This window comes from Sipha flava, unplaced genomic scaffold (genome assembly GCF_003268045.1).
Source record: "Sipha flava isolate LNK unplaced genomic scaffold, YSA_version1 117_pilon_pilon, whole genome shotgun sequence".
Lineage (NCBI taxonomy): Eukaryota > Metazoa > Arthropoda > Insecta > Hemiptera > Aphididae > Sipha > Sipha flava.
In genome coordinates, this window is record NW_020271741.1 from 1,773,114 (window position 1) to 1,795,954 (window position 22,841).

The window sequence follows — 22,841 nt, forward strand, 5'->3', positions numbered from 1 at the left end:
GATTGTTTTTATTTATTTATTGTCTGTAAACCTTAATAATAATAAGTTTGGTTTTTGCCCAAGGGCATATTATTAATTCGTCTATCATTTCTTTGGCCTCTTGTTGTCCTTGAACTTCACCATCTCCTCCTCTCACCATATTTCATAAGCTTCTTCAGAGCGCACGTTCGCGAGTGTCGCACGACCGGCTGGCGATAAATATTTTTCAAAGGCTCCGCGACGGTGCGTTCAAACAGTCCCATATATATTATTAATTATTAGTATTTATAATAATGCACGCACAGGAACCACGATTTTTCCGCGTTATCTGTAGAATGTTGATATCTACTAGATATAAATGGTATCTATACGGGTGGCTTGACCAATTAGTTAAGACACGATGCCGAATTTTCGTGGTAGTGTTATCGGTGGTTTACGATTACCCGTTTATTTATATTACTATTTAACTATTATAGTATTACCATTGATTATAAATACTAGTATTTATAATCAATGGTATTACCTATATTTAAGATTTAATAACTATATTATACCACAATATCAGTAATATTTACTGTTGCAATGTGCGATTATTCTAGAATCACGCACACGTGCACCACATATGATGATTTTTTACATTTCGATGCTATAGAAAATCCAGAAACAGATAAACTTCAAAATTTATTTAATGAATATTCAAACTCTTCTCCTGAAATACCATTAATAACATTTTCCGAAGAAATACAAAAATTGTATTTTAAGTATAATACAAGTATTCCCTCGAGTGCTCACGTCTAGAGACTTTTCAGTGCAGGAGGCCAATTATTCGATGAAAGGCGTGGGTCTATGTTTGATGATAACTTTGAAATGTCATTTTTGTTAAAATTTAACAAGTATTTTGAATAAAATTTACTAGAATATAGTTATATAGATTATATTATGTATTCTTATTTAATATTAATATTTTAAGTTGTCATACTATTATATCTTTTTTTTATTTCGTTTCATCTTTTATGTTCTAATAACTGGTAAGTGATATACCAATAATTAATTGAAATTATTACTCACCTAATTAGAACCAGTGGCGTACCGAGGAGGTTTTTATCGGGGGGGGGGGGGGGGGGCAAAGTTAGTATTTTGGCCAACTTAACAATTTGATCCAGGACAACTTTTTATCGTTATTTCACAGAAACCATTTCATCATTACACAGTTGGATGTTTATTATTTTTCATTAAAAAAATTAAACAAGTAATACAAGTTAATAATTTTTTTTATAATTACACCGTCCTGCGACTACTTTGCTGTTTTAACTTTTTGCACTTATATTTATAGATTTTGAAGCGCTGAATTCAAATCTGTAATCAATTTTTCTCTAACACGTCTAGTTTTTCTACAGTTAGAATAATAAATATTGTCTCTTCTGTATAGTCATTAGTCATACAATAATGTGCGATATATTCGTCGAATTATTATTATTATAAACTGAATGTCGTCTACTTTACTGAAATTTTAATCTTATCTTTATTAAATTTTTTATCTTATAGTAGTTCAATTAAATATATTTTTAAACTCACACAATTTATGTTTATTCTCTATAGTTACGTTCATTTTAGTCTTCATAAAATATCCGAGTTGTACCTATATCACCTTTCTTAGAGTTTATTTGTGCGATTTTTGATTTTCAATTTTTTTTAGTATGACGTCTAAACCAATTAAAAGAAGATGTTGTAAAAACAACTCAAATTTATTTTGTTATATATGTGGTGAATATGTTATAATGAAACAACGAAATAACATTACAAATTTTGTTAAAAATGTATACCAAGAATATTTTGGTATTCATTTAGGCGATCAAAATAAATTTTGGGCACCCCATATTGCTTGCCGATCCTGTGTTGAAAGTTTGCGAAATTGAAAACAAGGTAAGCGTTTATCAATGCCTTTTGCAGTACCAATGGTTTGGCGAGAACCAAAAAATCATATTGATGATTGCTATTTTTGTATGGTTAATATTTCCGGTTAGAATAAAAAAAATAAATCGAATATAATTTACCCAAATTTACTTTCTGCTATACGACCAATACCACATGACCCTGAATTACCAGTGCCTGTACCATCCAAAGCTTTCGAAACTATTTTAAACCACGATACTTCTATAGATTCCGCTGGCAATTCTAGTAATAATGACGAAGACTTTCAACTTGACACCACAGATGCTCCACAACTTTTCAATCAATTTGAATTAAATGATTTAGTACGTGACTTAGCTCTTACTAAAGAGGCAGCTGAAATTTTGGGTTCGAGACTCAAAGAAAAAAATTTACTTGCAAAAGCTACTACTTTTTCTTGGTACGGGAATTGTGAAATGGAATTCAAACAATTTTTTTCAAAGGAAGGACCACTTGTATTTTGTAATAATATTTCTGGATTAATTAAACATTTTGGCAAATATTATGATGTGAATGAATGGAGGTTGTTTATAGATTCATCTAAAAGAAGTCTAAAAGGTGTTTTACTTCATAACGGAAACCAGTTAGCGTCTATTCCCATTGCACATTCAGTACATTTAAAAGAAACGTACGAAAACTTACATTTAATGTTAGAAAAAGTTCAATATCCACTACATAAGTGGATTGTTTGTGGTGACTTAAAAGTTTTGGGAATGTTATTAGGTCAACAAGGTGGCTTATATAACCTATAAGGTTATAGTATAGGTTAGTATAGGTTATAGTATAGGTAAATGTTATACTATCTTGTAAAAAAACTAGACGTGATAGAGACAAACTAATTTCAGATTTGAATTTTGCGCATTAAGATCTATAAGGATCAGGTATTATTATACAAACAACAAAAATAACAAAATATTTTGCAGGACGGTGTTATTAATAAAACTATTTTAATGTTTAAGAAAATTGTCAATTATAAATATTTTTCATCATTATCCTTATTGATAATCAATATTCTTCGTTTTTTTAGAGTAGGTAGCCCATAAATGAGGGAATTCTTCAATACATGAATATTTAAAACTATATTTTTCTGTTTGTGGATATACATTCAATTTTAGTTGATGAGGCCCCATCATTAATAAATATTGCCGTTGATTATCAGATATAATTTTTGTTCTTTTTCCTGGATCATGTACAACAGCACTATCAACAACATTTACTTCAGAAAAAATACCAAATTGATTTTCAAGTTGTGCTGTTACTTAATTAGATGTATTTAGTACAGAGTTGAAAATTTTCATAATATTATCTATAGTTTCTTTAACTTCAACTACTATTTTGTATGCATTTAATACTTCAGCTTATTGCAAATTGTGAATAATAGGTTTGTATAGTTTCATATAATCAAAAAAGTACCTGAATTGTCCAGCACAACTCAAAACACTATTAGTTAAATTATTAGTTTCACTATTTTCACAATTGACATTTTTCGATGGAAGATTTTCTAGATTAACCTATAAACCATTTCAAATTTTGCTTATAAATTCTATGTAATCTTCCAAAATGTTTTACTTACTGCACTAAACCATCGGATAGCAAACATCCGCTAACATTATATCATGTATTGATACTAATGTGGCAAAACCGAAACGGAAACCAATATCAATACTTATTCGTATTGATAAGCAGTTTCCTCGGAACAGAGCCCATTTTCAATATCACAGAAATAAGCTTCCTTGTTCACATCCGGCAGAATCCCCATCGACCTTACTCTTATCCTAAATGGCTGCCTATAAATACGGTATCCATTTACCCATACATTTAGAATAGTAGAATGAATTAAACTAGTGTTAACTAATTACTCCGCTTACTGCACCGACGCTCATCTGGTCGTGAAGCCCGCGCGCCTCACATCGCCGCCAGCTCTGAGAGTCAATCTTTATTATTCTCGGGCAGAGCTTAATTACTCTGTCCTCACACTTTCAATTATAAAATACTATCTTATTTGTATTAACCACATATTATATATATTTTATTTTATTCATTATTATACATATCTGTATAACTTTAAACCATCGTGTTTTGTCATTTAAACACCTTCCAACGACTCTACATCACAGACGTGAACCGTTCAAGTATTTATTCGTCAACGGTGTATTGCGTCGTCCTCTTGCAGAACGGCCCACTACATACTGGTCACACGTTAGTCTCTGCCCGCTAAGTGTTTTCACAGTCGTACTCCGGTTTTAACTCTCATCGCTAGGTTTTATTTTTACCGTTGTGTTATTTTAAACATATCAAATATGTTCAAGTGCGTTCAGTGTAACAGAATGTTCTCTAGCAAAGATAATTTAGTTAGACACAATAAAATCCACAAAATGTTCAGTTTACGTGTGAAATATGTTTTAAGACTTTTGCCCGTAAAGATAATTTGGCAAAACACACGAAGAATATGCATGGTATGTATTTTTAATTAAATAAATACGATTATAATAATTATTTCATTTTTTTCAAAAATATTTTAATTAAATATTTAAAAAGCTCATTACATTTAATTTTCATTCGATAAATTTTACAATAGAATTAATAATTATTATTTAATTAAACATTTACAAGTGTATACATATAATTTTATTTTTAAAATGTTTACAATTTTTCAGCTAATATTGTTCGACGTAATGAACATGAAATCGCTCCGGAGATTTTTGTTCCCGACATACCTGCCGGTCCATCAGATGAAATTGTTGATTCCGATGACAAATTGTGTGTGCTGGCTATGGAAGGCGCTGAAAATTTGGTTTTTGCGAAGGTAATATTTTTTATTAAATATAAATCAGATAATTCTAGTTTGAAACAGTTTATATATCTAACGGGGTTATTTTTTCTCTCCGTAGGGCTTGAAAATTGTAAACGGGGAAATTCGAAGGATGTAGGTCAGATAAAGAGAGCCAGGTTAAATTTAGTAGGAAATGCGACTGGTTTTATCAACGTTGGATCATCTTTCAATAATATTATCACTAGGTATTATAAAAAAAAACTTGGAAAATATATTCAATCATTCTATCTTTCTCAGCTCAATAAAATCAGAACTAATCGAAATTTTAAAATCATCATCAAAACCACTCAAATTCAATCTTAAACTAGAAGCCACATATAACAAACCACATGTAGATAATTCGTCCGTGAACAGAGCGTTCAAGACCTCGGCCAGGGCGATTTACGCGGATACGAATGTCGAAGACATAGTCGACCACATGTTCGTAAACATTTTAACCGAAGAAGATACCTATCAGGGCAAAGGCAGTGGATTTTCACTCCAAGCTATTGACGGTGTATTATTAGGTATTTATAAATATATACCTTTGGGCGGATCATCATATTTACCATTACCTTCATACATTGAAAATAAAAAAGCTACCATTAATCCGCAGAACAATGACGAACAGTGCTTCAAGTGGGCTATTCTAGCCAAACATATCACGGGAGAGAAAAAACATAGAATCAATGATAATTATTATATTCACGAATACAAATACAATTTCACAGGTCTGACGTTTCCGACACCGTTGAATGAAATTAAAGTATTCGAAAAAAATAATTCGGCTACATCTGTAAATGTTTACGGACTTGAGAAAAAATTCCAACCGCCTTTGAAATTCCCCACATATAAAGTCTTTCCGCTAAAAGTAGTCAATGAGGAGGAGGAAGAACATTTTGACCTCATATTAATTACAGACAACGAAAGATCGCATTATATATACATTTCAGATTTCTCAAGACTTATTCGCTCTCAAAAAACTATGCATAAAGAGAGTGTTGTTTTTTGTAAACGGTGTTTTACAAGTTTTGATCATAGAGTGAGACATAAATTAAGCGGTCAGGCAGCGTTGGACGAACATTTGAAAATATGTGGATCTCATAAACCCATATTGCCAGCTATGCCTATAGAAGGAACAACTCTAAAATTTGAGGCATGGAGTAAATCGCAAAGACATCCTATTGTAATCTATGCAGACTTCGAGGCATTACTAGTGAAGATTGAAGAGAAAAAAGGTAAAAAGACAACAGAAATTCAAAAACATAAACCGATGAGTTACGGGTTAATAGTAAAAGCAAGTGAAGACGTACCTACGGAACTGTTGGAAGAACTAGATATACAACAATCAGTTATTATACATCGTGGATCTGAGACGCGTGAAGAGGTTGCCAAGCATTGTACAACTTGTACGGTTGGGCAATGTCACAATACATGCCATACGGTGGGTTCAAATGGGTAGAGCCTACGCTAGTTGGTTTGGAAACATTGACAGATACCTCAGATATAGGTAGAGTGTATACATACTGGCATAAAACAACAACATTAATAGTAGGTAAGGGCCATGGTATCATATAAATATATAATTTATATATAATTTTAATATAAATTTAACAATACGCATAAAATGTTTTAATTGAATCTGAAATTTCACTATGGGCCCGGGCCTAAGCCCCCCCCCCCCCCCAATATACGCCACTGGTACTAGCTCTCGCCCGTTGTATAACAGAACATTTTATATTTGTAAATATTATAAATATTGACTTTGTTCCTTTGAGTTTTATATTTTTATCGCGTTCTCGTGTAATTATTATTATTTCATAGAACGTCTGCAGTGCATGTTGATATACATATCTTAATTAATTTATAAAGGTGCCTATTTTTTTCTGTGTTTGTTATTCTAATGTAATTTATTATTATACTTGTCAAAATGCATTAATTATTGTTTGTTCTCAAAACTGTTGAATTATTTGCATTTATTCTATCAAACTAATTGTGACGATTCCTTTTTATAATAAATTTAGTACAGTCTTATATTGACAGTTATCGTATCGACTAAGACTAAAACAATAATATTTATATTGAATCTCGCCCTAAAAATATAAATGAAAAAAAAATTAAAACATTAAAATTAAAATCCGATTACATAAATTTTAAACAAATTATTATTCGATCTTTATATGAATCTTAACCAGCGAGTAAAAACTAATTTACAAGTTCAACATTTAGTCTCGTAACTAAATTTCAATATTATCTGCTCTAGCGTCAGAAATTTATTTAAAAAAGTTACAAGACGCCAGTATAGTTCTATTATTATTACGCTATAGTTGGTAATTTGTTTATAATTTTTGTTGCCTGAAAAATTGAAAGTAGACGAATATATGAATATTATTGTACAAATGAATATTAAATAACGTATACTTACAAAGAGCTCTCAAATTTAAATTTTTTAAAAATAATACTAAAAATTCTTTTTTACTTTTTAAATTTGTACATTTAACACAACTTGAACACTGAACTTAAAACAGATGGTTTTTTATTTAAAAAAATATTATGGAAGACAATGGATATTTAAAATAATACTGTTTTGAACAAAGACACTAAGTATTTAATTGTAAGTAAAAAAAAAAAAAAATTGTTTATAAAGAGCCGAGACGAATGGCGAATATTTAATTAAAGAAAACTAATGAGTTCCTATACTAGAGTTATATTTATTGAACAAAAGTGTCATTTATTTTTCCACAGAATAGTATTCACTTACAAAATACTGAATACAATACGGCAAGTTAATAATACTATATTAGAACAAACGATTATAATTAGACATAAAAGAAATATAATGTCAACTTTTTATAATTAAATAACTAATTATACATTATAATGTTATACAAATACAATACACTCTGGCTTTGACTATTATAAGACCAAGACTTTAAACAACAAATTTTACTCTGAATAACCTTATAGTGATTGTACAGATGTAATTGATAAATGTTGAATATAACTTTTAAAATATCATGGATGCAAAAACTATGTTTATTATCTATATCCATTTTCATATCTCCTAAATAGCTTAATAATTATAAATTAAATATAATTTATCATATGATTAATATTTAATGATTAATATAAATATCAGAGCTTGAAATTTTTTATTTGAATTTTAATTTCAATTTTGATTATTGATTATTTTGATTATTTCTTTAATCTCGATTATGGTTTCAAATATTGTAATTTATTTTTTGCGATATTGTTTTTGAATTCGATTATCGAAATTCAATTTTTTCAATTTCGGTTTCAGAAATCGGTATTTTTTTTTTTCTATTTCGGGTTCACAACAGAATGTTATCCATGACTTATAATAATTTCTTAAATGTTTGTACATCATTAGCATGATAGTGTTGTAGGCTATAGCGACAAGTTACTGATGTAGGTAGTCATAAGCGTGCGCACGGGGTAGTCAGGGTAGGCACTTGATTACTCTGTGAAACTTCCGTCTCTACACCAAAATATTCATAGTTATCATAATAATAAATAATCATATTATGTTCAACCACTTCGAAGCATCCGTAAGCAGTAAATACATGTATAAGAATATTGAAAAAATATAATTATTAAGTTAATTTAAATTACCCTATCCAAATTCATTGTTAATATTAAATGTAAATATGTATGACTACTTTGCCAGTAATTTCTGCGCGCGCTTATGTAGGTAGTATATATTTAAATCCATTTTCTTATTACCTATGTTAAAAGCTTTTGTATAAACTACAATTATTATTAAAATATCTCAAAAATGAAAAAACATAATATGAAAGTGAAGCTAAAATTAAGTAAAATATGGATACATCTATGTGAAATTATTAAAATGTAAAATAAAGTTTTGTATTCATAGACTCAGACATACATAATTTAACGAAATATAAGAACAATGTTTTAAATTATAAGTGGGACAAATATGATGACGCCTTGCAAAACTGCAAAGGTACAGAATAAAACTATTTTAGATTATTTGATTGTATATTATTGGTTAAAAGTATAACTCACGGGTGATAGCCAATGGATTATTATAAATTAATATCTTATCCATAATAATACACTACAAAATGTCTATATATAGTATGTTATACGGAATAAATCGTGTGTATAAAAACCAGGGCTTCAAACCATAATGATTTTTGTGGTTAATGGTTTTAGTTCATCTACTATCTTATTCGGTTTTCAAAACTGATTAATACTGATCATATATTTTATAGTTTTTTAAAACCGGTTAATTTTGTTCTTTTAAAAAAATATATTTTTTTATAACAATTTTATACCTCAGACAATTCATTGTCATAATTATGAAATGATTAATTAGAAAATTCAACTATTGTGAGATATTCTTCATAGTTTATATATTTATAATATATTAATATACAATAAATAATATGATACACATTTTTAAGTTTTTATTACAATATTGAATATACTAACACACATAATGAACAACATAACTGCAATATTTATTATCGAATAAGAAGAAACATAAAAACCATATTAATTCAAAATGTTGAACAAATTTACAAATATTTGATACAATTTAAGATAACACCATCGTCCATTAAAAGCGGTATTGTAACAATAAACAATATGGTTTGTGGTTGTCATTAATCGTGTTTACTTATTACCTAAAGTAGTGTGGGGTTACGACTAATAGTCCCACTTACCAACTGTTCAATTTTTATCTTGTGAATTATTTTATATGTATCTAATAATTTTTACACGTCTTTTGTCAAAAAAAATAGGTTGACCAACTTAACAAAATGTGTAAAAACTAAAACTAAATATTAATTATTTTTCGTAATTAAAAATGTATTTATTACCGTTCGAGAACTAAAAATATTTTTCTAGTTAACTATTTTGTTTTCGTTCTATAAAAAAATTAGTAATAGTGGTTCCATTTTTATTTTCGTTCATACACATTTTTCAATAAAACCGGTTAATAAAAAAAACGGTTTTAACCGGTTTGAAGCCCTGATAAAAACAACGATCACTCATCGAACGCTGATTCCTTATCGTAAATATTCCAAGAAAACAAAATAGATACTTATTATGTATAATTAATATGATTACCAAATATGGCAATGTCTACGAATCGACATAAACAGACCTGTTGCTGTTGAATTTTAAATGAATTTGATTTAAAATCGTTTTAATTATTAAAATGATTTTGATATTGATAGAAAATATCGATTTTAACTTTTTTCAATTTCGATATAAATTTTGAAAATCATTACCAATCATTAACGGTTTTGATATTGATTTTGATTTTCTAAAAGATTTTTAACAATTTTTATCGATATTTGAAATCGATTTCAAGCCCTGTATATATACATGTATATATATAGAGTGGAATCTCGATAACTCGAATCGGTTGGGGACAAAAAAAAATTCGAGTTACCGAAAATATTTTTTTATATATAACACAAAGAGTTCATTTTATAATTTTATTTATTTATATATTTATAGTCGTTGCCAGATAAATTGAGACGGCGGCGGCGGCGCGATAACGGAAAACCAGTGGTCCTCCGTATTTCAATATTATTACTGAAAATATATCAATAAACCAACTATTGTTACAAAAAATATTTTACGATATTAATTTCAAATCATATATTCTGATAATAATTTTTTATTTAAGAACAAAAAGTAGAAATTGTAAAATAATATAATTAATATAAGAATAACACATAATATTAATAATATGATGAAATAATAACAACATCTATATGCATTATTATAAACAAATATTGTTGATACGACTGAAGTGCTTGCGCGGTCAAAACACACCGGGTTAGGTTAGTTGTTTTTAGCAGTGTAGGGCAACCAGAACGGGAGAGAGAACAGAAAATTCTGCAGACAATTTTTTGCACTAAGCCGGGTTCGAACTGGTAACTGCGCGCGTCGTAGCTAACTGTAAGACCTTTGCACCACATTATCAGCGACTAGTTTGGGCTACACTTCATGAAAAGCGCCGCCGCCGCCGCCGTCTCAATTTATCTGGCAACGACTGTACTAATAAATGTATAATGTATGTAGGTATGTATATTGTATTAAAATTTTTAAAAAAGTATAAAGTCATAAATATGTATATGTATAAATTGTATGTTACACTCAAAGAAATACCTTGGGTATAATTAATAAAATAGGCTTGTTAATTATTAACACATTAATTATTATTGAAAATAAAAATATTTTGTTAATATAACAAATTGATTGTTCACTTAAAAATACTTTGACAACTTCAATAAACTTAATTTGTTAATATGTATACAATATTTAACAAACCATTCATATGGAAACTATCAATATTTTATAATTTTAACAAATTGTTTTAGTTATTTTAATGAACCTTTTAGTTAATTCAATTTACCCCGATGTCTGTTTTATTTTGATATTTACTCACTGAACACCATCTCTGGAGCGTTTTTTTCTTTTAAACGTCGATGTTGAATCCCCTTAATAGACATCTCTGTTAAAACAAAAAACATATTCATTGTCTTAATCAATTATTTTTAAAGATTTGTTGTAGAACTATTTATAAGGTTTATAATATTGTGGAACATGGGTTTTTTACATAAATCGTTGATAACCGATGGTCGGGGGAAGTAGCGTATTTATTGTGGGTGGGGGGCCCGGGTCTCGACCCCCCCCAGAAAAAAATTGAAAAAGTCAAAAAAACTTGGTACGTAGGTACCGAGAAAGAGAATATTAATTTTATATTATGGGTTTTTACTTTGATTTAACTTTTGGTTATTTTTGTCGCGTCGTTTGATATTGAAATTAAAATTCCGAGATTAACAAAAAAACAAACTAATAGATGCAATATACCATTAAATACTCCGGAACAATATTATCGAGCATCAATTTTTATTCCTTATCTTTACAAATGTATTACAGAGTTAGAAGAAAGGTTCAATGTTCATCGATCGATTTTATCAGGTTTCGATTCTCTATTTAGGGAAAATGGTCCCATCAAAGATATTATAATTCTTTCAAATAAATATATTGAAGATTTGCAGAATGATGGATCTCAAAATCAAATTATTGAAGCAGAATACAAATTATGACAGAGAAAATTCATACAAACAACAGAGAAACCAAATAATGTTCTAGAGGTTATGGCTATGTGTAACCAGTCAATTTATCCAAACATATTTAAACTTCTTCAAATCTTAGTCACGCTACCTGTTTCCTCTGCAACAAATGAAAGAACATTTTCAAATTTAAAAAGAATAAAAACGTATCTAAGGAATTCCATGTCAGAGGTAAATTATTATAAACTTAAAAAAATATTCTTGTTATTTACAAATTACAATTAACAATTAACACTTTGTTTATTTTTTTGTTTATAGGAAAGATTGCAGTGAATATTTTAAGACATTTTCACTGGGCGACATAAAAAAAATCCACGCAAAATTAATAAAATCAACATTAACCTATCATTTTTTATGCGCCTAAAAAAAAAGAAAGATACAAACCTTGGAAACTCTAACTGTTAGAGTCTAATATACTGTCCAAACCCGTAATATATCAATAAGAACAAATAGCTTGTTAGTTAAATGTATCCTTTTTATTTATAATAATATAAATAATGGTTCATAACATATTTTAAAAGTAAATAATTTAAAAAAAAAAAATAACAAATTTAACTGTCAATATTTTAAAATGAATTATTTTTCACACTTCTTTAAAGAACTTCTTTATAAAGAAATGGTCTTTGTAGGCTCCTTCATCCGGTATTTTAAATCTACGTTCTTTTTTCTGTAAAAATCTAGCTACTAATGGTCTAGGATCAAAGTTTGCTGTACCACCGCTATTTAAAGCAATGTAAAGACGGCTATTAATTGATTCTCTGGAATTAGACTGCTTGTTTGATTTTAAAATGGTATGGCAAGATACAGCGCGTTCAGGCCCACAACTGTGAGGAGTAAGGGATATATATGTCTGCACGAGTTTGGAAAACAAAATGTTTGGTGTACTTATTTTTAAATAATAATAAAGTTTTCCAGTAAAACTGTTATACTGCGTGGTGCTGGGAGATTATCTGTAGCATATAGCCCAATGACTTCATCGCTGAACTGACTCAGGTTAGTTTTGTTAAATAATCCTTCAACATCACATCTTACAGAAGCAATCATTTCTGTACCATTCTGTGCATTTAAGAATAATTTGAGTTAACTGATTATACTTTTTTGTTCACAATCAAGTCGCTGATGGAGAAATTCAATGGAAATTAGGATAATTTCGTTTTTAACACTTAAAACACAACGTTTTGTCGAAACATAAGAATTTCTTACCGTTCGTATTCTTATATTATTGTCGTTGTCATCCTCATATTCTAATTCTACATCACACTGCAAGTTGTGTAAACCTTCTTCTTTTCCACTAGGAAAACAATTAGTTTTAATTATATCCAACGATGCAAGTACTGCCGTTTTCGTAGTTTCTATGTCACATAAAGTGGTCATCGATTTTTGGCCTTCTTTTTGTAATTTTTTAAACTGGTAAAGTATATCCATCATTAATGCAGTATAATACTCTTGATCTCCGCCTTCTTTCCACAGATTTAAAAATCCTTTAGCTACAGATTTTTCAGTTTTATTTCCACTCGTGTTGGTGATTATTGAACTCCAATGTGTTCTTATTGATTTTAAATTATTCCATACTGATTCACTTAATTTTATAAGATGCTGAACGAATCGTACTTCAAAATGTTCTGGAAATCGATAATACTTGTTTTTTGACTGTTTAGAAATTAATTGGAGCTCTTCTATTCGTACTGCTGAGCTTTTGTAAAATGTAGCCACAGCTTTCACATTTGATTTCCAGTTTTTTACTTCCACTATTGATGCTTGTAAATCTCCAAACGCTAAATCAGACCTATGTGCTACGCACCAAATACAAAGTATCTCTTTTTTTCAAATGTTCTTGAAGTCTGACCCAAAGACCACTTTTCTTACCAGTGTTGGCACTCTCACCATCGGTAGTTAATCCAGTCATGTTTTGTGTAGCAGTGTGTTTTAAATTAAGGTTTTTTAAAACGATTATAACCGAATCAAGTAAGCCTTCTGCTCCACGCTTAGAAGAATGGCTTTCTCCGAGAAATATATTTTTCATAGCTTTATTTTTATCAAGGTAACGGGCTGTTATGAACTTATTATCAATCGAATATTTATCAACAGAACCATCAACTTGTAATGTAAAACATTCTGCAATTTTCAATTCGTTTGTAACTAACTCCATGGTAATTTCAGCAACCGTATTTATTTATTTATTTATTTATTTATTTATAATAATTAAACGGACAAAGTCCTTAAACAAATGGTTAGATTACATCTAAATGATTACAATTAAATATAATGTGTGCACTGTACAGTATATAATGTAAATTGAGAAATACAAATTAATATTAATAATAATTACAAATTATTATTTTAAGATACTGAATATATAAAATAAGCAAGAGTATGACAATAGAAAAGTGAACTTAACTAATTAAAATTAAATGTAAAACTATTACCAGCAAACATTAATTGATTAGCAGGACAATTAATTATATATTTTTTGTCAGAATAAACAGGATAAAAAAGTTCAGGATTTCTGGTATTAAAGGAATGAATTTTAAAGTTGATCAAATAAAGTAATTCAGGACAATCAATTAAGCCAGAAATCAGTTTATGTAGAAATTTTGAGAGCAGCTGTAAACGTCTGACTTTAAGGGGCATAAGATCTATGTAGTTAAGAATATTTTCATATGAACCATGTGGTGGCCTATGTATGTTGAATTTAAAAGATATAAATCGCAAAAAGTTATTTTGTACGGATTCAATATTATCATCTTGTTTAGACGTATTGTTTATCCAAATAAGTGGACAATAATCAAAGTTTGAACGAACTAACGAATAATAAAGAATTTTTAAGGCTAAAGGATCAGAAAAATCATTACAAGAACGTTTGATAAAACCTAGGGTACGCATTGCTTTATTTTTAATAAATTCAGTGTGATAAGAAAAATTTAGTTTAAAATCAAATATTATTCCAAGATCCTTAAAAGTAGAGACAAATTCGAGATTAGAATTTGAAATAGAATAATTAAAAATAATTGGGTTCTTGATTAAATTAAAACGCATAACCTTACATTTTTCTATATTTAAAAATAGATCATTACTTTCACACCAATTTTGTAAATTGTTTAAATCTGATTGTAAATCAGTAGCATCTTGATTATCTTTTATTATTTTTAATAGTTTGGTATCATCAGCAAATAAATAAATTTCAGACTTTTTTATAACATCTGGTAAATCATTTATGAAAATGTTAAAAAGGAGAGTTGACAAATGGTCACCTTGGGGAACACCAGATGGAACACTAAATTTAGAAGAGCAGAAATGTTGATATTTAACTATTTGAAAACGGTTAGTTAGAAAGGAGCGAAACCAGGAAAGTAAAGGATCAAAAAATCCAAAAAATTCTAACTTACAGAACAATATTTCAAGATTGACACGATCAAAGGCTTTCGAAAAGTCTGTATAAATAATATCAGTTTGTGAGTTAGAATTAAATGAATTAAGAATTACATTTTTTACTAGGGTTAAATTCGTGCATGATGAACGTTTGGATATAAAGCCATGTTGATTTTTAAAAAGGTATGGTGAACAATATGATGTTAATTTAGAAGAGATTAAATTAGAAAATAGTTTAGGAATTGCTGATAGCTTAGATATAGGTCGATAATTCAATATTGATGAAGGATCACCTTTCTTAAAAACTGGAGAAACAAAAGAAGTTTTCCAGAATTCGGGAAAAATTCCTTTATTAAGAGAGGTATTGAAAATATTAGTTAAAATTGGAGTTAAAATAAATCTACAATTGTACAGAAAAATAGGTGGAATACCATCTGGTCCGCTACTTGATATAAGAGGTAACCTAGAAATCAAATTAAATACCTCTATTTCCGTAAACTTTAATCTATTAAACGAAAAGGCTGAGTTAATAATTTTATCATTTAAGCTATTGTTTCGAAAATTAGTATGAGTAGAATTACAATAGGCCTTAGAAAAATAAGATGCATAAAGGTTCACAATGTCTTGGCCATTATCAGCAGAGACAGAATCAAGATTAACAATTTTTGGTAGAAAATGTATATCTCTTCGATTATTTACGAATTTCCAAAATTCTTTCGGATTATGTTTGATAGAGAGTTGAATTTTAGCTTTGTAATTATAATAATCAAGTTTTGCAAGACTTTTGCATTTAGCTCTCAACTGAGAAAAATGATTGTAATCTATTAAATTTTTATTTTGTTTATAAGCTAAATGAGCAAGTTTTTTTTCTCTTATCAACGATTTAAGGTTATTAGAATACCAAGACGGGAAAGAGCTTTGGAATAAATATTTTATTGGAACAAATTTTTCAACTGCTTTATATATGATTGAATATAATTGATTAATAAGAATATTAATATCAGATGAATTAAAAACCTGATTTGAGATTGAGTTTCCTAAATAGTTAATGATATTAATATAATTACAGTTTTTAAAGTCATAAATTGATTCCGGTACTTGTAGTAGGTCAAATTGATTACAATCTAATGATATATTTAATGCAGGGTGGTGCTTATCAATAGGCAATAATGGGTCAGGATCGTTAAAGACATTAACATGAACATTTGATAATATTAAATCTAAACTGACATTATTATGATTACGAATATAATTATATTGGTTTAAATTAAGTTGAGATAACATACTTATAAAATAAGATTCAATATTTGAAATACAATTAACAGGTAAGGTAATATCAGACCAAATTAACGAAGGTAAATTAAAATCACCTAATACGATTATTTTAGAATTAAGATTATTTTGATAAAGTTCATTAAGAGCAAAAAAAAAATTTTCATACAAAATGATATTCGAACGAGGTGGAATATAAACACAACAAAGTATGTACGTAGTTTTACCTAATTGTAAATGTACAAATAAATGTTCGACACTGTTAATAGATACATTTAAAATTTTACTTTTTAAACTAGAGTCAACAGCGATTAAAACTCCACCACCAACATTACAATTACTATTAGACAAAGACCTATCACATCTATAAATTGTATAATTATTAAATTTCAGCTCAGAATTAGATATATTACCAGAAAGCCAGGTCTCGGAAAATGAAATTATATGGAAGAAAGAAGTATTAATTATAGGAATAAGGTAATCAATTTTAGAGACTAGACTTCTTACATTTTGATAATATATTGATAGTTCAGACTTTTTAGTTAGTTTTTTTGAACCGTAGAAGAAACGATAGATGGACAGCCTTTGATATATTTAATTGTCAAATCTTTTTCACCACTTGAAAGACGATTATTGAGTTGAATACGTAGGTCTTTGAAATGTTGCCGTTGCTTCGGTGTTTTATCACTAGTTATTTTAACATCATTAAACGTTTGATCGGATTTAAGTTTACAGGTAGAACCGAGAATTTTATAAACATCAGAGATAGATGGTAACAAAACTTTTATCGGACGGCAATTATTATTAGGTTTGCCTAAACGTTGAACAATAACAGGTTTAATATCTACACCGAGATTACGTAGTATGAGATTAACAGTCGAAATATCTGAATTATTTTCGCTATTATCGATCGGCTCACGAACATTAAATAAAATAACATTTTTAGATCGAGACTGACGGTCTATGAATTCCGAAAATGCATCATCATTGGAAGATGAATTCAGTTGTTTTGTTTCTAAAGAAACTACTCGGTTTACCAATGAGTCAATGTTATTTCTAAGTATTTTATTTTCTTCCTTTAGCGCAGATAGTTCCGTAAGAACACATGTAAATTTATTATCAAGAACATCAAGTTTCTTACTTTGATTGTTAACCAAATCAAAAAGCTTTGATTGCTCAGCTCGAACATCATCCAAACTACTTAATATACGTTTTAAATCAGTAGAATCAAAATGCTTGTCACTGGACTGTGAGGTAACTGGACTGTTTGAAAAGTCAGACTGTTGAAGGATCTTCATTGATTTGGTACAGTTTTGACACGTCCACAGTTTGTTGGCACTTGTAAGAAAATCTACATCTTCTTTTTTTAAAGAGACACATTCGGGATGAAACAAATGTTTGCAATTATTACAAGTTAAGTTAGATTGACTACGTTTCACAGTTAAAGAACAAATAGGACAAGATACCATTTTATATTACTAGCTGTAACAATATAGCAATAAGAGAACGATAAGAGAACGTGTGCACGCAATGACTGCTGATAGACGACTGTATCTAACATTTCACGATATATAACAGGATTTTTGTAGTGAACTGCAGAAGAGGATTGTTTAAAACAAGCAAATTTAGAATCTAAACCATGTTCTCCATAACTAGCAATTTGAGCATTAGCATGCATTTTCGAAAGTGATCTAGATGGCCAAGAATTAGCAGATAATGTCAATACTTTGCTATCATTATGGACATCGACAGCTAATTCAATTAAATTTTTAATAATTTCTGACTCACGGTTTTTAAGAATTTTCACCCATGGATGTTTATCAGCCTGTGTTAGCCATAGGCGCTGAGTCTCGTCAGCTTTACGAGCGGCATTATGAGCGTCACTATGCAAATGGTCAACAACCCTCATCAATTCTCTTTTACCATCACATCTTATACCATCAGCTATTGGGACATGCCCATTACGAGAAAACTTTATAGCTTCTGAAATTTGCTCAAAGCAAACCATGCATTTTAATCCTGATCGCTTCCCCAATTTAATTTTTTTGAGCATAGAAAATGTTTGCAACAACCAAGTAACATCTAGTTTCGACCTTTTATACCACTCTGTATTTAACTGAGATTCATTTTCTGTCGTATCAAGTGTACTAGACAAAGAATTGGTACTTGTACACGGTATACGATTTTCAATAATTAATTTTCTTTTTTTTTCTATATTTTGATCTTTTTCAAAAAAATAGTCTGTAATACATTTGGCCATTTTAATATTGGGAACTATAACGGATTAAATTGATTTGATATATTGATATCTACAAGGGAAACAAAATAAAAACAATATTACCTATGTATAATATAATATATGTTTGAAGATGACAGCTTAATAAAAATTATTTGATTTTTAAATTGCATAATGTAAACTACAATGTCGAAGGCGATCGTTAAGAAAAACGGGAGAATAAACGTATCTAAATCATTATATGTGTGTTTAATTTAGGGTGATTTTCAGACACGGATAAGCCCATGTAGCATACAATATAAAGAGCCCTATAATTACGAATCGTCCTGATTAGTATTTACTAAATACCAACTCGGGAGACTTCTATTATAAAACATTGATAGGTTATGAAACTACTAGTCAAGTTGTTACTGTACATCGCATTTGCGATGGAATTTATTTTTCAATTTTCATTTGAATTGCCTAGTTTGCAATCCGTTTAAGTTGTTAAATTTTAAACAAATAAATTATTGACTTTGTTAATGTAGTGTATAGTAACTAAAGCTTTAATATAAAATTCTTAAAAAAGTTAAAATTAGATAAGTGTTTTTCAGTTAATACGTATATTCTTTTTCTTACCTTATGATTTTTATCAATCCACTTCGATCTCGATGTTCGACGGATGCCGGAAAAATGCCAGAAAATACCAGAATATTTACGATAAAACAAAATTAAATACTAAGAAATTTGGCTGAAATAAAAATAGACATGTTATTACACACGTCAACGCTGCGATACGGCGCCGCGATAACGTCGTCAAATACCCACAAAACAATATAAATGAAAATAGATAATGAAGCCGATCGCTGGTGTGTATATTCGACAGTATATGGGCAACTTATAGTGATGTTAGCAATTTATAGCATTACGCATAAATATAATTATTCCAAATTTCTAATTATTACTTGATGTGTTATCGTTTTTTTTATATTTCTACCAAAAAATTGTTGTCGTCCAGTTATTAATATTACAATCTACTAGGTGACAAAAAATGTTCACTGGGCGACATTAATGTCGCCCAGTATGTTAGTCAAAATATCCACTGGAAGATTGAACGGTTTAGCGATGTAAATAAAAACTACTCAATAAAACCAGAAGAAGTTATTGAAGAACTGGCGAGGAAAAAAAGACGTTTACCTTTTTTATTATAAAAAACTATTAATTTGTATTTATAAATCATAATAGTAGTGAAATATACATAATTTATTATAAATAATATAGTTATTACATATTTACATCATAACTCGTATGTGTTTTTTTTGTATTATAAACTTATAGGTACTTAATATTTAGACCCTCCCCCCACAACAAATTTGAAAATACGCCACTGGTCGGGGGTCTCGATTCGCGTCAACCGATCCCAATGGCTCAATATTATTTACGTTTTCGACGTTTTCGTATTTCTTAGTTATTTTTCACGTGCTCTCCATGACCGATGTGATTATTTTGTAATTATAATTTTATTAAATTGTTAATTAATGACTATTAATTAATTTTATTATACAAAATATTTAAGGTACGTATAACAATACTGTGTTTAAAAAGTTTATTTTTAAAAATTTAAACTGAGAAATTTAACTATAGATTAGTTTATTCTAGATAGCTGTAGACAGGCACGGTGCTAAGAGGAACTCGGGGCTCTTAGGTATACCAGTTCAAATTTATTTGCTCAATAATAAATATAATTATTTTAATTTATATAATTATTCAGTCATAAAACAATAAAATATGTATTTTATTATTTATTAAATGTGTAAGTGCATTATAGTTTATGTAATTTTCGAAGGATTATATTTTTTTATACAAGGTCCATAAAAAACAATTAAAGAGTATTTTTAAGACATTCATTTTTCATAAGTTCATACAAATTATCTATATAAATACTTACGTATATTCCACAAACATTCTATATATATATATATATATATGTATACATCTATTACGCCGATTGATATTCGAGTTAATACATTTTGCGATTACCTCATTAATACATATATTAATGAAAATTTAATTTTCTCCCATATCTATGGTCGTCGTGCAACATATCAGGCGAAAAAATAACTAATGCCTGTGAGGTATTTTACTCAGCGTTTGGGAAATATTTTTATTCACCCCAACTAAATATTTTTGTTTTTTATGAAGTTACAAAAATAATGTAACACAACAATCATAATACGTGTTTTCTTAATTATCATAAATACACAAAACTCTTAATTTATGACAAAAAAATAAATAGTAAAATAGACATAATTAATTATATAACTAATTAGACCTAAGAACTTTTCAAAATTTGTAGGATTAGTGTAAATATACATATATATAATTTACTATTAGTGTTAATACCAAATATGTAGATAATATAAGTTTGATTTTAATTTTAATTTTTATTTTTTGTACTGTAAAATTGTTATACTGGCGCAATAAATGTATACTATAAAGGTAGTGTCTCAAATTCGGCGCAGTTGATGAATACCGATATTTTCATTAATTGTGAAATACAAAATAAATATATATATTTTATAATACATGTTAAGTTATTGTATTGAACCACAAATAGCTTCGTTAAATACATAGTAGACAATAAAATATAACAATAAAAAACCACGAAAATTATAATTGAGTTTTATATAGTACACATATTTTGCGTGATTAGCGTTGAGTTTTATTATATTATTTATAATAAATTAGTTAAGAATGAAAAAAATTAATTGTTTTAAAAAATATTAAATATTTTAATATCGCTATTAGTATATATAATATAAGCGTGAGCAACACCCGAGTGCATTGTTCTAATCAATATTTTTATCTGAGAAACGCTGTAGTGCCGTGTTGGATTACCACGCTCGACAGGTGCGTGTATGTAATATACCGTATATGCGTTTGCACAGTGCCTCGGCTGTCAGTTAAGCCGGGTTTACATTGGTAGAGTATTTGGTATAGTACGACGGTAGAGTGAGTATTCTACCGTTTCTAGCATAATGTAAACACTCAGGAATAGTATAGGTAGAGTACTAAAGATAGTAATCGGTATAGTAGAGTAGTTAACCACTGTGGTAAAGTACACTCTACTCGCTTTTACCCCCACCACCGTTTTTACTGTACTCTACCACCACTCTACTGGTGTAAACAGTCTAATTTTGGTATAGTAAAAGAAAATATTGTTGATATCGCCTGAACCGGCACGTGTATTCATATTTATTTTTAAACTTTGTATACATTTTTAATTTTGTTTAATGTTTTTAAACCTTATAATATAATATAACTATTCTACATTTCTGATCGTATTGTATTATATCATTTTATTTCATTATAAAAATGGTTTTAATAATTTTTAAAAATGAAGTGGTCTGAAAGTGACACGATAGCGCTGGTGGGTCGTTTACTAACGCAGTTGTAACCACTCGAAGGCATTTCTTTAATAATTTTCGACAATGACGACGACGTACGATATCCATATTTGTTATTTGATATTTTGAAGTTGATCAAACCTAACCGTGACGGCGTGAGTTTACACATCAACTGCACTCTCTTCTACTAAATACTAGCTTCTTGTAAACAGTTAATCTACTAAAATTAGTAGAGTAGAGCGAGTAGGCAAAATAGTAGGCTAGTGTACTCTACCAAATACTCTACCAATGTAAACCCGGCTTTATAGTTGATATTCGTTCGGTCATGACGGCTTATATCACTACTCGATTACTAGTCGTGATCATCTTGCTGACCGCGGCGGGACGCGCGTCCGCAGCCCGCGTGCTCGGCGTGTTCCCGCACCACGGGTACAGCCATCACTCCGTGTTCTTACCTTACCTGAGAGCGCTGGCCGACCGCGGTCACAACGTGCTGGTGATCAGCCATTTCGATTCATCGCACACGGGAATCATGGACATCAGCGTCAAGGGCTCGGCGCCTATGGACAATAACATCACGTTCCCGGACTCGACGACGTTCGGGTTTTTCGCCACGTGGAGGGACGTTTTCGTTATGTACAACATGGCGAAGATTACCGAGGGCATTTTTGAGGTGCCGGCCGTCCGGCAGCTGCTCG

At 29.3% G+C, this 22,841-nt stretch overlaps 3 protein-coding genes and 1 pseudogene across 3 annotated transcripts; 3 read left to right on the forward strand and 1 right to left on the reverse strand.

The window, feature by feature from the left end:
• The first annotated feature begins 3,435 nt into the window (after nucleotides 1-3,435).
• Nucleotides 3,436-6,626, forward strand: LOC112693745. Its single transcript, XM_025568943.1, has 3 exons — nucleotides 3,436-4,385; nucleotides 4,587-4,735; nucleotides 4,821-6,626. The coding sequence occupies exon 3, from the start codon at nucleotides 4,896-4,898 to the stop codon at nucleotides 6,201-6,203; it is 1,308 nt and encodes a 435-aa protein (XP_025424728.1). The 5' UTR covers nucleotides 3,436-4,385; nucleotides 4,587-4,735; nucleotides 4,821-4,895; the 3' UTR covers nucleotides 6,204-6,626.
• Nucleotides 6,627-11,547: 4,921 nt separating this feature from the next.
• Nucleotides 11,548-12,322, forward strand: LOC112693765 (annotated as a pseudogene).
• Nucleotides 12,323-16,251: 3,929 nt separating this feature from the next.
• On the reverse strand, nucleotides 16,252-19,910 carry LOC112693755. The gene is made up of 2 exons (XM_025568950.1): nucleotides 19,376-19,910; nucleotides 16,252-18,830 (listed from the first exon to the last, which is right to left on the reverse strand). Exon 2 carries the CDS (start codon nucleotides 18,779-18,781, stop codon nucleotides 17,963-17,965), a length of 819 nt encoding a protein of 272 aa, XP_025424735.1. The 5' UTR covers nucleotides 18,782-18,830; nucleotides 19,376-19,910; the 3' UTR covers nucleotides 16,252-17,962.
• Nucleotides 19,911-21,662: 1,752 nt separating this feature from the next.
• LOC112693025 lies at nucleotides 21,663-22,840 on the forward strand (the record flags this gene model as incomplete). The annotated part of the gene is made up of 2 exons (XM_025567903.1): nucleotides 21,663-21,699; nucleotides 22,446-22,840. A coding segment is annotated over exon 2 (372 nt), but the record flags the coding sequence as incomplete, so codon positions are not given.
• Nucleotide 22,841: the final 1 nt, after the last annotated feature.

Bases quoted from the DNA above. Each gene is read 5' to 3' on its own strand.
- LOC112693745 (XM_025568943.1), top strand. From the start codon at position 4,896: ATGCGACTGGTTTTATCAACGTTGGATCATCTTTCAATAATATTATCA.
- LOC112693755 (XM_025568950.1), bottom strand. From the start codon at position 18,781: ATGGCCAAATGTATTACAGACTATTTTTTTGAAAAAGATCAAAATATA.